Source organism: Sciurus carolinensis, chromosome 16, assembly GCF_902686445.1.
Source record: "Sciurus carolinensis chromosome 16, mSciCar1.2, whole genome shotgun sequence".
NCBI lineage: Eukaryota > Metazoa > Chordata > Mammalia > Rodentia > Sciuridae > Sciurus > Sciurus carolinensis.
In genome coordinates this window covers 41,214,471-41,224,958 of record NC_062228.1, presented here as the reverse complement: position 1 = coordinate 41,224,958, position 10,488 = coordinate 41,214,471, and the positions used below count along the sequence as shown (strand labels likewise).

The window sequence follows — 10,488 nt, the reverse complement described above, 5'->3', positions numbered from 1 at the left end:
GAGCTAACAACGATGCCCTCTAGACTCAGAGCCCTGAGGGAGGCGCGCCAGGGGCCCCAGGATTTGGTGTTGCCAGGTGCTAGCCACTGGCGCGGTCTCGCACTTGAAAAGGATAGAGGTTTGCACCCCCCAGACTCCCGGGACAGGGCGGGGATGAGGGTGTGGTCTCGGAGGAGCGGGGCGGTTCTCTAGGGCTCCAGGACTTGGCCTCCGGAGGGGCTGGAGGGGCGGTCGCGGGGCGGGCTCCTGGGCGGGGCGGGGCGGGGCCTGCGCCCTCTGGGTCTCGCGGCGGTCGCTGCGCCTCAGTCCACCCTCTGCGCCCGCGCTGCCAGCATGACCCACGCGCTGCTGCCTGCGGCCCCCAAGCCGCTGGAGAAGGAGGGCGATGACTACTTTCGGAAGGTGGGCAGCTTCGGGTGGGCGGCGAGTCTGAGGGGTCCCAGACTTCCTATTCCCAGGCTGTGGAGTGACCGGGGTCCGTCGAGCGAGGCCGGGGCGGGGAGGCGCGCTGGTCTGGTGCGGACTGGACCTAAGGGAGGGAGGCAGAAAACGGGCCGCTGAGCACCGGACGCCCAGAACAGGTGGCAGCCGGCTGCGGAGGGCGGGCCAGGGTGCTGCTCCTGAGCAGGTGTAAGCCGAGTCCGGGGTCTGAGGGGTGCTTCCGCGTATCCGGAGAAAGGACCTGTGACTAGCTGCGCTGGCGCCCTCGGCCTCTAGGCGCTTTGCGACCCGAGCCCAACTTCCACCAGAGCGCTAGGCGGGGTCGCGAGTAGGAGAGGGAAAGACCATCCCTGGCGTGTTGGCGTTCTCTTCTTTCCTCCCAAATGCTTCAGTGCCTCTTCGACTTCTTAGTACGTAGAGGGGAGTGGCTGGGGGAAGGAGACCTCGGCTGCTGTATTCTTATTTGTCCGGGTTCGCCCAGAAGGGCCTAAGCACGACCGTCTTGCCTCTTCTCGCTTTATGCTAAAGCGGATTTATTTGGTTGCCTGAGAAACACGGTCGGCGAGTGAGGGCTCTGGCCGCTTGACTAGTTCAGGCGCTCCTCGCATTCAACACTGCCTGCTCCCCTGGAGTTTATAGCTCAGTACATCAAAAGCAACCCCAGGCTGGGAGTGGTGGTGCAAGCCTGTAATCCCAGCGACTCTGGAGGCTGAGGCAGGAGGATTTGCAAATTCTGAGGTCAGCCTTAGCAATTTAGCAAGACCCCGTCTCAAAATAAGAACTGGGGAATTGTAGCTCATTGATAGAGCACCCGTGCGTTCAATCCCCAATGCCAAACAAAACCAAAAAACCTACCCCAGTCCGTGCCAACAGGGACGCTGGAAATTCCCAAAGGTGACAGGGCCTGGTCCACAAAGATGCTTTGAAGCGGGGAGTCACAGGGACACCTTTCACACCTTTCTCCTTGCAGGTCCTGGGTGAGTCTAAAAATAGCCTTTGGCGCTTGACCAGGGATCACTGGGTGGATTGAGAGATTGTCGTTGTTATTTTTATGACAGATACGACCATAATTACAAATAGGGAAGTGAAACTGTTTCCTCCAGAACAATCGATTGTTAATTGTTCAAAACCTAGCCATTCAGTTCACCAGTAGTTGTGTCATCTTCCTTCATCTACCGCATATTGACAGCTTTGGATTTTTTGCTCATTAGTGAGGAGCAGTGACAACAGGACAGGAGGGGGAATCTGGAAACAGGTGGGGACAGAGTGGGAAAAAGTCTTTTTTGTTAAGTTGCTTTAGCATTTAAAAAATTGTTTTGCAGTATATTTAAGTTAAAAGATGTCATCATGGAATTACAGGATTATAACTTCTAATTATGTGTGGCCTTTGGGACAGAGGATCACAGGCCATAGAATTGCAGAAGGAGGCTTGGCCTGGGAATCCCTAGATGTTGGTCCTAGTGCTCCAGGGCCTGACTGCCACCCCCACAAAATTGCTTTGTAGCCTCCAGAAAGTTGCTGCCTTTCTGCAACTTTAGTTCTTCTCTGGATTGTCTGTCTTCTGAACAGTGACTTTGTGGACCTATGGCAGTATCTGGGGAGAAATGTCAGGAAGGATGGAGCACACCTTTGAGGGTGATGGTCTCAGGCCTTCCAGAACAGGTTTTCTGGGGGTGCCATTCAGGACTGTGAGTTCCAGGGGAGGACAGACATGCACAGGAAAAGGAAAGGGATTCAAGGTTGGGTGTTTTTCAGATGCAGTTTCTTTGCTTGTAGATGAATGCAAAATAAGATGAATCACTGCTTTACCATGAGGAGCATCTGCTTTGAACACGAGACCTTGTAATGATCATTGTGCTGTGTCTGAGTTAAGTCATACCAGCCCAAAGGGTGTTCTTTGTATGAGGAAAAGAAAAGGTGCTGACATTGACCCTTTCCTGATCTGTGACCTGAGAAAGTTTGACTTAAGACAAATGCTCACTGGAGGAAAGGTGGATGTTGCACAGGTGAAGGAAAGGAAGAGCATCAGGTAGAGGGTCGACCTGAGCAAAGGCATGGAATTGTGAATGCCTGTCAGGGACCCCCTGATGTGAAAGTGCAAGTGGGAATGAGGCAGTTCAGGCTCACATATCCCAGGAACCAGGAAACTTTGGTAATCCATCGAAGTATTTAAAGCAGTCCCAGACATGTGAGATTTGCATCAGAGAAAGACCCTTTAAACAGCTGAGTGGTTAGTGGGTCGTGGTGACTGAGAAGCAGTGGTAGAGACAGGCAGGGCAGAATTGGGGACATTGAGCCCCCTGTAATCCCAATCATTTTTGCCTTTCCTACTCTGATACAGCCTGCTGATGGCTTCAGTCAGTTTGAAGTGCTGGGTTTTCATAACCTCAACCACCTCTCCTTCCTAATAGCTTGTGCCCCAACTCAGACAAGGGGTCCATACCAAAGGCAGGGATCCCAGTGAGGAGGTTGGAATGATGGGCAAAGACATCATCATTTAGATGGGATTGTATATGGTGGGGAAGGCACTGCTGGCAGGACTCCAAAGTATGCGGAGCAGGTGAATTTGAGGCCACCTTTGGGATATCCAAGTGGGTTCCAGTGCACCAGGGATCTGGTAGCCACTCACTTCTGGCTGGAGTTGCAGCTTTGGAAGGCACCAGTGTGGGAGGCAGTTGGGATATTGAATGAAGGGACCTGGGGCAGAAGGGAACAATACCCCTACATAAGGGATAGGTGGAGAGATGAGAGGCAAGCCAGGAGGTTAAGGAAGCTGAGAGGCAAGTCTTGTTAGCTGGGCAGGTGAGGTTGACAAGCCAGAGGAGCACTGGAGAATTTTTGATTAGTCTCTCAGGGAGTTGTGAGAAAATGAGTAGTAGGAGGGCTGGGGACAAAAGTTAGTGTATCGTGTGAGTGGGGGAAGGGCAGAGAAGAGAGTTGCTGGAGGGAGATGGGGACAGAGAGGAGAGAAGGCAGGCTTGTTTTATTTTATTATTGTTGTTGTACTGGGGACTGAACCCAGGGCCTCATACATGCTAGGTAAACACTCTACCATTAAGCTGCATTCCCAGCCCTTTTTATTTTATTTTGAGACAGGGTCTCCACAAGTTGTGCAGGCTGGCCTCCAATCTGCCATCCTGCCTAAGCCTCCCGAATAGCTGGGATTATGGGGCATGTACACTAAGCCTGACTGTATTTATTTATTTATTTATTATTTTTGTGGAGCTGGGGATGGAACCCAGGGCTTCACATGCTAAGCAACACTCTGCCACTGAGCTACACCCAAGCCCTGCAGGCTTGTTTTAGAATGAGGAAGTCTAAAATCTTTTAAAGCTAAAGAAGAAGAAGTTAGGTGGGGAGACAGTCTGCGATTCAGGGAGAAAAGCACAAGCAGGGGAGGTAAGAATTGGAAGCAGCTGCAGAGTGGGTTGGGTGGCTGAGCTAGTCAGGGATAGCGGTCAGGACTTCATACAATTCCCCCACGCTGTCTTTGGACTTGGGATTTTGCACACAGGATCAAATTCATTTCTAGTAAAATCAAACTTCTCTTTCAACCTGCCTCCCCTTCCTTTCTTCTTTAAAATGTCCTTCTGCTCCATTCATTCAAAAAGCTTTATATCTGATCCTCACCAGGTTCTGGGACACATTGGACCCTGACTTTATTTTTAGTTTTTAATTTTTTTTCAGTGCTGGGGATCAAACCCAGGGCCTCAGCATGCTAGACGAGCATTCTATAGCTGAGCCAACCCCAGCCAACCCCTGGACCTTACTGTCATTGCTGTTGCTTCAGCCAGGCTGGAAAAGGAGGCAGAGAGAGCTGCAGCTCTGCTTTGTGTGATTCACACATAAAATGAAACCTAAGTGCTCAAAAGCCCCTTGCACCAGATGACCCTGGTCCCTAAATGTGTAAGATAATAACTGGTGGGGAAGAGGATATACTCTCTTAAATTAGGGTCTTCTTGGGGTCATGTAGGAGTTGACTGGACAGAGCTAGAGGATAAAAAGTAAGCCCCAGGTCAGGCATGGACACCTTTATTACAAACCCTGCCATCTTGGTCTAGGCTGACAACTTGGGAGGTCTCTAAATTAAAAAAAATAAAAGATTTTTGGTCTGTCACGTCAATCATGTCTTTCTCTGACTTCTCACTGTATTTTTTCATACTCAATTATTATACTTAAATAGAGGTATAATTCTGTAAGATTACTATAAATTCTTAAAAGGACTACCAGCTTTTTCCTCCCCAGGGTTTTTATGCTTTTTCTACTGAGAGTCTGGGAAGAATGTGTTCTCTGACGAGTAGATAAATGCACAGTAATGTTAAATTTCCAGGAGCTGCATCCTGATAGCAGATTCCTATCCCTTTTCTAGGGTTCCTTTGCCCCTTGGGGTTGTAGTCCCATACCCCTCCGCCCCCATGAAAACTTATTCTCAGCCACAAGAACACCAGCTGGGGGGGGGGGGGGAATAGAGAAAGACTTTCCCCAGGACTGCTGAAAGGTCCTAAATGAAAGGTTTTAGCACCATGTGGAAGGAGAGAGTCAGTACAAAGTCCAGCATTGTCACTTGTTATCTCTGCCTCTTCATCCTTAGGGAACACAAATGCCCTGAAATGAATTTAACTCCATTGTTTTTATTCAAGAGCTGTAGAAGAAGTTGTTTCTTGTTCACAGAAACTGGCTGGCTGGACAGGGCCTCAGGGTTCATTGTGTCCTGGTTTATGGCCCCTGTTTACTCTGGGCTTCCTGGAGGCTCCAGCAGAGAAGGAAGGAGAATTCTTTTTTTTTTTTTTTTTTTAACTCAGAATCTCCTCCTGGTTTATCTTAGCAGGGAGGAGAATCTGATTTCATGTTAGACAGTTGTGTGTGTCATTTATGAACACAGCTTGTGCGCAGGGAAGCCTACTACTGATGGTAGGAGTCCACCAAGCACAGGATAGTTCTTGGGGGATCAGCAACTCCAGCTTTATTGAGTATTGGTATTGTCCCTCCAACAGCTGTTTGGAGCCTTAATCCTTTCCTAGATGGAGAGGGAGTAAATGGAAGGGGTTTGGGAGTTGGTGATCCTAACCCTTGATAATCCTCCATGGGCTAAGCCAAGTCTGAAAGGCCAGGCTGGATCCAGGCTGCCCACAGCTTTGCTAAGGGTTCTAGCTATCCTGGCACACACCAACAGCCTAGAGGCCTAACACTTCTCATGCTGTGGGATCCTGGCCAAGAGGAGTCCCCTGGCAGAAATAGAAATTCTCAGGGTGACTCAGAGGAGAGTCAATGTGATGAGCTATAACACTGTAAATGTCCCTTGTTTCCTGGGGCTATCTGGACAGTTGCCAACACACCACCTGATGCTATTGGGCATTGACTTTATCCTGATCAACACTTCCTCCTTTGGCTCAGGCACTAGAGTCTCCTGACACAAAGGCTACTTTGGAGGTGGCCACAGAGCACAGTGGAACCGCAGGTGCAGCTCAGGCAGAGGACTGGGTATCTGGCAGAGGGCAGCAGGGGGTGTTAGGTGGGAGCTGGGGTTTTCCTGGAGCATCAGGGAGAGAGAGAGACCATGGTGAATGATGTGAGTCCCTTTGGCCTTTCCAGTGAGACCCAAAGAGTTCATTATGGCCTTAAACCTTTGGAAAAATTTGCACGTTTCGATTTACTTAAAAGAAGAGAAAAGGGCAGGGGATCAAAACAATCTCAAATGTCATTTATTTTTCTCCAATATTGTTTGCATTAAAAAGTAACAAATTGATAAAAAAGTAATCACAGAAATATACAAGTTCAAGGTCACATACAAATACCACTCCAGACACCTTCTAGACCAGGATATTAACTGTGATTAACAGGTGATTCGAATTAGCAGGCCATTGGTTAGGTCTGGAAAAAACATTTCATCCGTGGAGATTTTGGTGATTTCAGGTGTAATTGGAGGCACAGTAAAAACTTTGTTATTTAATATGTTGAAAAATTACAGTGACTGGCACACAGTAGGCATTTTTACAGATTTCTAAAACTCACTGCAGGGAATCTCTAGTTATTCATGTCATGCCTACCCCTCACTCCCATAAGAATGGATTGGGATGCTGGAGGGAGGCAGCTGGGCCTTCCCCTCCACCACCAGCCCAAACCTGGCTGAGATCCCGGAAGGGCAGGAGGGCTATTTACAAGTGCAAAATTCATGTGTTTTTTTTTTTTTTTTTTTTTTTCTTTCTTGGACGTGGAAAAGACAGATTCTCCACGTCCAGCCTGCCCTGATTCTCCAGTGTGGTGAAAAGTTAAATTAGATGTATGTGTGTATTGCAGGGTATCACATGCTATTTTTGTGCTCTCTGGTTGACAGCTCTGACCACTTCATAAACAAACAATTCTGTTTTCCAGAGTTTGGTGGTTGAGTAAGGAATTGCATAACCAGGAAGAAATGAGAAAGGCAGAGAAAGTATCCTTGCTGGAGAAACAACTAAAAGCACCTGCCCTCCTCTGTGGCCTATGTGAGGTCTTGGGCCCAGAGCTACCCCAGCCCTGCCCTGTCCCCACATGCTCAGTTTTACTCCTGATCTTTACATCTCAAGCTTGTATTTTGCCTTGAATTTGCTGGAAACACATATACATGTGGACTTTGTCTTTGACTGTAAGAAGGGTCCTCACTGGTGCCCCAGGGTGGAAAGAAGGCTGGCGCTAGGCCCTGCATAGAGTGGGCCCCAGGGGGGTAGGAAAGACTGCACCCTGTCTTCTAGGCGGCCTGGCCAGTGTCAGTGTCTACCGGAATCTCTTGTTTCTTCCAATTTAAGCAAGGCTCCAGTTTTTGCTTAGGTATTACTATTAAATACTTGTTTACAGGTGGATAATCTGATGATACTCTTAAGGACATGACACAAAAAGTTTTCAGTCTCAGTAAATGTATTCTACTTAGAAGTTTTTTAGTTGTAGGTGCTGGAATTTCCAACCCAAAGTGGCTAAGGCAGGTAAACACATCCCTGAAATTTGACTCAGCTCTAAAAAAGGAACAGATCACTGAATGAAACCACCTTGGTGAATCTCAAAACATGATTTTGAGTGAAATAAGCCAGACACAAAAGAATGCATACTATCCAATTTTGTTCACAAAGTTCTAGAACAGACAGAAATGTATGGTGATGGATTCAGGGTGTGGGCCACCTAAGGGGTTGAAAGTGTTCTATATTTTGATAGGAGTGGTAACTCTGCAAGTATGCACATTTATCCATACTTAAGAAACCATATGCTTAAAAATCTGAGTATTTTTTTATTATATGTAAATTAAACCTCAATAATTAAAAAAAAAAAAAAAAAAAAAAAAAAAAGGAACAGCTTTAGTAAGGAAGGGAATGAATCGGTTCCTGTAAACTGAGAAATCCAGAGGAATGACTTCAGGCCTGACTTGATCAAGGGCTCAAATGCTTCACTCAGGCTGCTTCTCAGGTCTGGGGTGGTTCCCTTTCTGGGGAGATACTCCCTTACTGGCAGAAATATGGCTACCCCTGCCTAGTCTTCTATCTTTCTAAGTTTAAGGCCAATGAGGGCCTCTTTTTTTTTTTTTAATTCAGTACTGGGGATTGAACCCAGGTGTGCTCTACCAATGAGCTACATCCCCAACCCTTTTCATTTGTTGTTTTGAGACAGGATCTTGGTAAGTAGTCAGGGCTGGCCTAGAACTTGTCATCTTCCAGCCTCAGCCTCCTGAGTCACTGGAATCATAGCCAGGTGCCACTGTGCCCAGTGAGAGCAACTTCTTAATGAGCTGTGTTTGAGTCTGGTTGTCACATCTCATGTGCTTATCCCTGAACCAGTCTCAGAGTAAGCGACATGCCTTTCCAACTGGCCAGGCATGAGTCAAATGTTCTTCCTTTTGGAAAGCAGGTTAAGAGAACAGGTATTTACCACCCCTGACCATCATGGGCTCCAAAGTGGGAGAGGGGCATGGGTTGCACTGTTCCTCAAAGGATGTGGGGTAAGGCTGGGCAGCCCTGAGCCAGGGGGCACATGGAGGGAAACCTGGGGGTTGGCAGGCGAACTGCCCCATCCTCCCCACACATTCCTACCCCTGTGCCTGCCTCATAGGTCATCTCAAAGTGGCAGGAAGTATATGGGCTGCAGACCCACTCCAGCCTTTACTTACTCCAGAGTCTCTGTTAGCTCACCTTGCCTCAAACCTGTGGGAGCTGAGATGCTGTCCCAGGGTCCACATAGGTATCTGACCCTTGGGAGATGCCCACACAGCTAGCGATGATACTGACACTCAGTGCTTGCTTTTCTTGGGGGTTGCTGTGCAGCCATCCTTTCACATTTCAAGATGGATGGAAACACTTGAACCTAATCCTGGCGAGGGAACCTAATACACTGTGTGTAGGATAAAGTCTCACTATGTTGTAGGAGTTTGTCAACAGTGACCCTCAAGGCCAGGACGACTCAGTTGGTGCCCCTGGTACCTGGTGCAAGCCCGTATTCCAGTTTGGGAGCTGCTCTACGTTCCCATCATGAATGAGAGGATGCCACTGAGTGGCAGGGGTGGGCCCAGAAGCTGTGTTTGCAGGGCTAGGGCCTTGTTACTAGGTAATATCAGTGTGGGTAATCACTGTGGGGGCTCCCTAGGAAAAGAACCCCCTAGAAGGAGCTAGTGATCATTCATTCTGATGATATCATTCTGATGATACCAGGGGGTGGGGTTTCTGGATGTCTTGCCCAGATTTACCTTTCAGGAAAATTTCCAAGTAGCCTGGTGGGTGTTTCTGTGGTTCCTAGCAGGGCCCAGCATTCCTGCCTGTCAGTAAGAAGTAATGTAGTTTTGGGTCCAATTACTCAGTCAGATCTAATCCTAAACATTCCTGTGCCTTATCTAGAAACTTGACCCTGCATCTGTGGGCTGGTTAGGGCGTAGTGATTCCAGAAGTTGGGTAAAGTATAGGAGCAGGAAAAAGTTCTTATCCGTATGCTGTGGTGGCTGCTTATCTGAGCTCTGGGAATGTACATAAAGGAATTAGTTATTAAAGCTTCTTTGTAAAATAAAATGCAGTACTGGTGAACCATGTAATTCTGAATCAGCCTGAACCAGCCCTTCATGGTAATTTTCAGAAGTGGAAAGAGACCAACAATTATTTTAACCCTGTAATGTTAAATTAGCTTAATATTAAACACATTTTTTGTCTTATAGCTGAAAAAAGACAATTAGCTTTCTGGTTTTAAGCGTAAATCAGGGATTGTTTAATGGTTTAAAAGGTACTAACTTTAAGATTCGTTCCAAATCGGATTCTGAATATCTGTGCAAATTGAACTCGGGAGGAAATGTTCTTGTAAGTTAGGGAGAACTAGGTGGGGGACTGTGTGGGGGACAAATAATGGTGACCTGCTGGGAAGTGAGAAGGAGAAATCTTCATGGCAAGTGAAATGTAACTCATTTCCGACCCACTAATCTAAAAGGCCACTGATAATGGGGACTTCTGACAAAGTTGGTTATAGTAACCTTGGTAACCGGCCTCTTTTCTTCCTGCCCGGGGTTCAGGCTGTGGGCGTGGCTCTGACTGAGTAAGGTTGGGGAGGCTAGGTGTGTGCAGAACTGAGACTGCAGTGACGCAGTTGGAGAGAAAGGGCAATCTCGTTGTGGAGTACTGCGTGCCAGGCCACACCCAGGGAGTAGCCACAGTGCGGCCTTACAGATAAGCTTCAACAAAGAATGTGGTCCTAACTCAGATCCCTGGGCTTCTACCTGTGTGGGATGGGGAGAACTTCATTAGGTTTAAATGAAACTTTGTTTCTGATCTTAAACTTAATAGGATGAAACAATGTAATCCAAATACCCAGGAAAATATACACAGAGAACACAAGTAGAAAATTCACTGAAAAAAGAAGGAATCTAAGTGATCTTTACTTTATTAAAAAAAAATGTATACCGTATATCACTAATAGTACGCCTGCAAATTGGAAGAATGGGATTTTTGTTTGTTTTGTTTTTGTTTTTTGCCATACTGGGAAACTTTACTGCTAAACCATATCCCTAGCCCTTTTAATATTTTATTTTGAGAAGGGATCTTGCCAAGTTGC

The 10,488-nt window shown here is 47.3% G+C and overlaps 1 protein-coding gene across 1 annotated transcript in view; it reads left to right on the top strand.

The window, feature by feature from the left end:
• Positions 1–279: 279 nt before the first annotated feature.
• Rhpn2 (rhophilin Rho GTPase binding protein 2) overlaps positions 280–10,488 on the top strand; it is a 62,915-nt gene continuing 52,706 nt past the window's right edge. The window contains 1 exon segment of the mRNA XM_047530086.1: positions 280–402. Within this exon segment, the coding sequence (XP_047386042.1) occupies positions 334–402 (69 nt within the window). The 5' untranslated portion in view covers positions 280–333.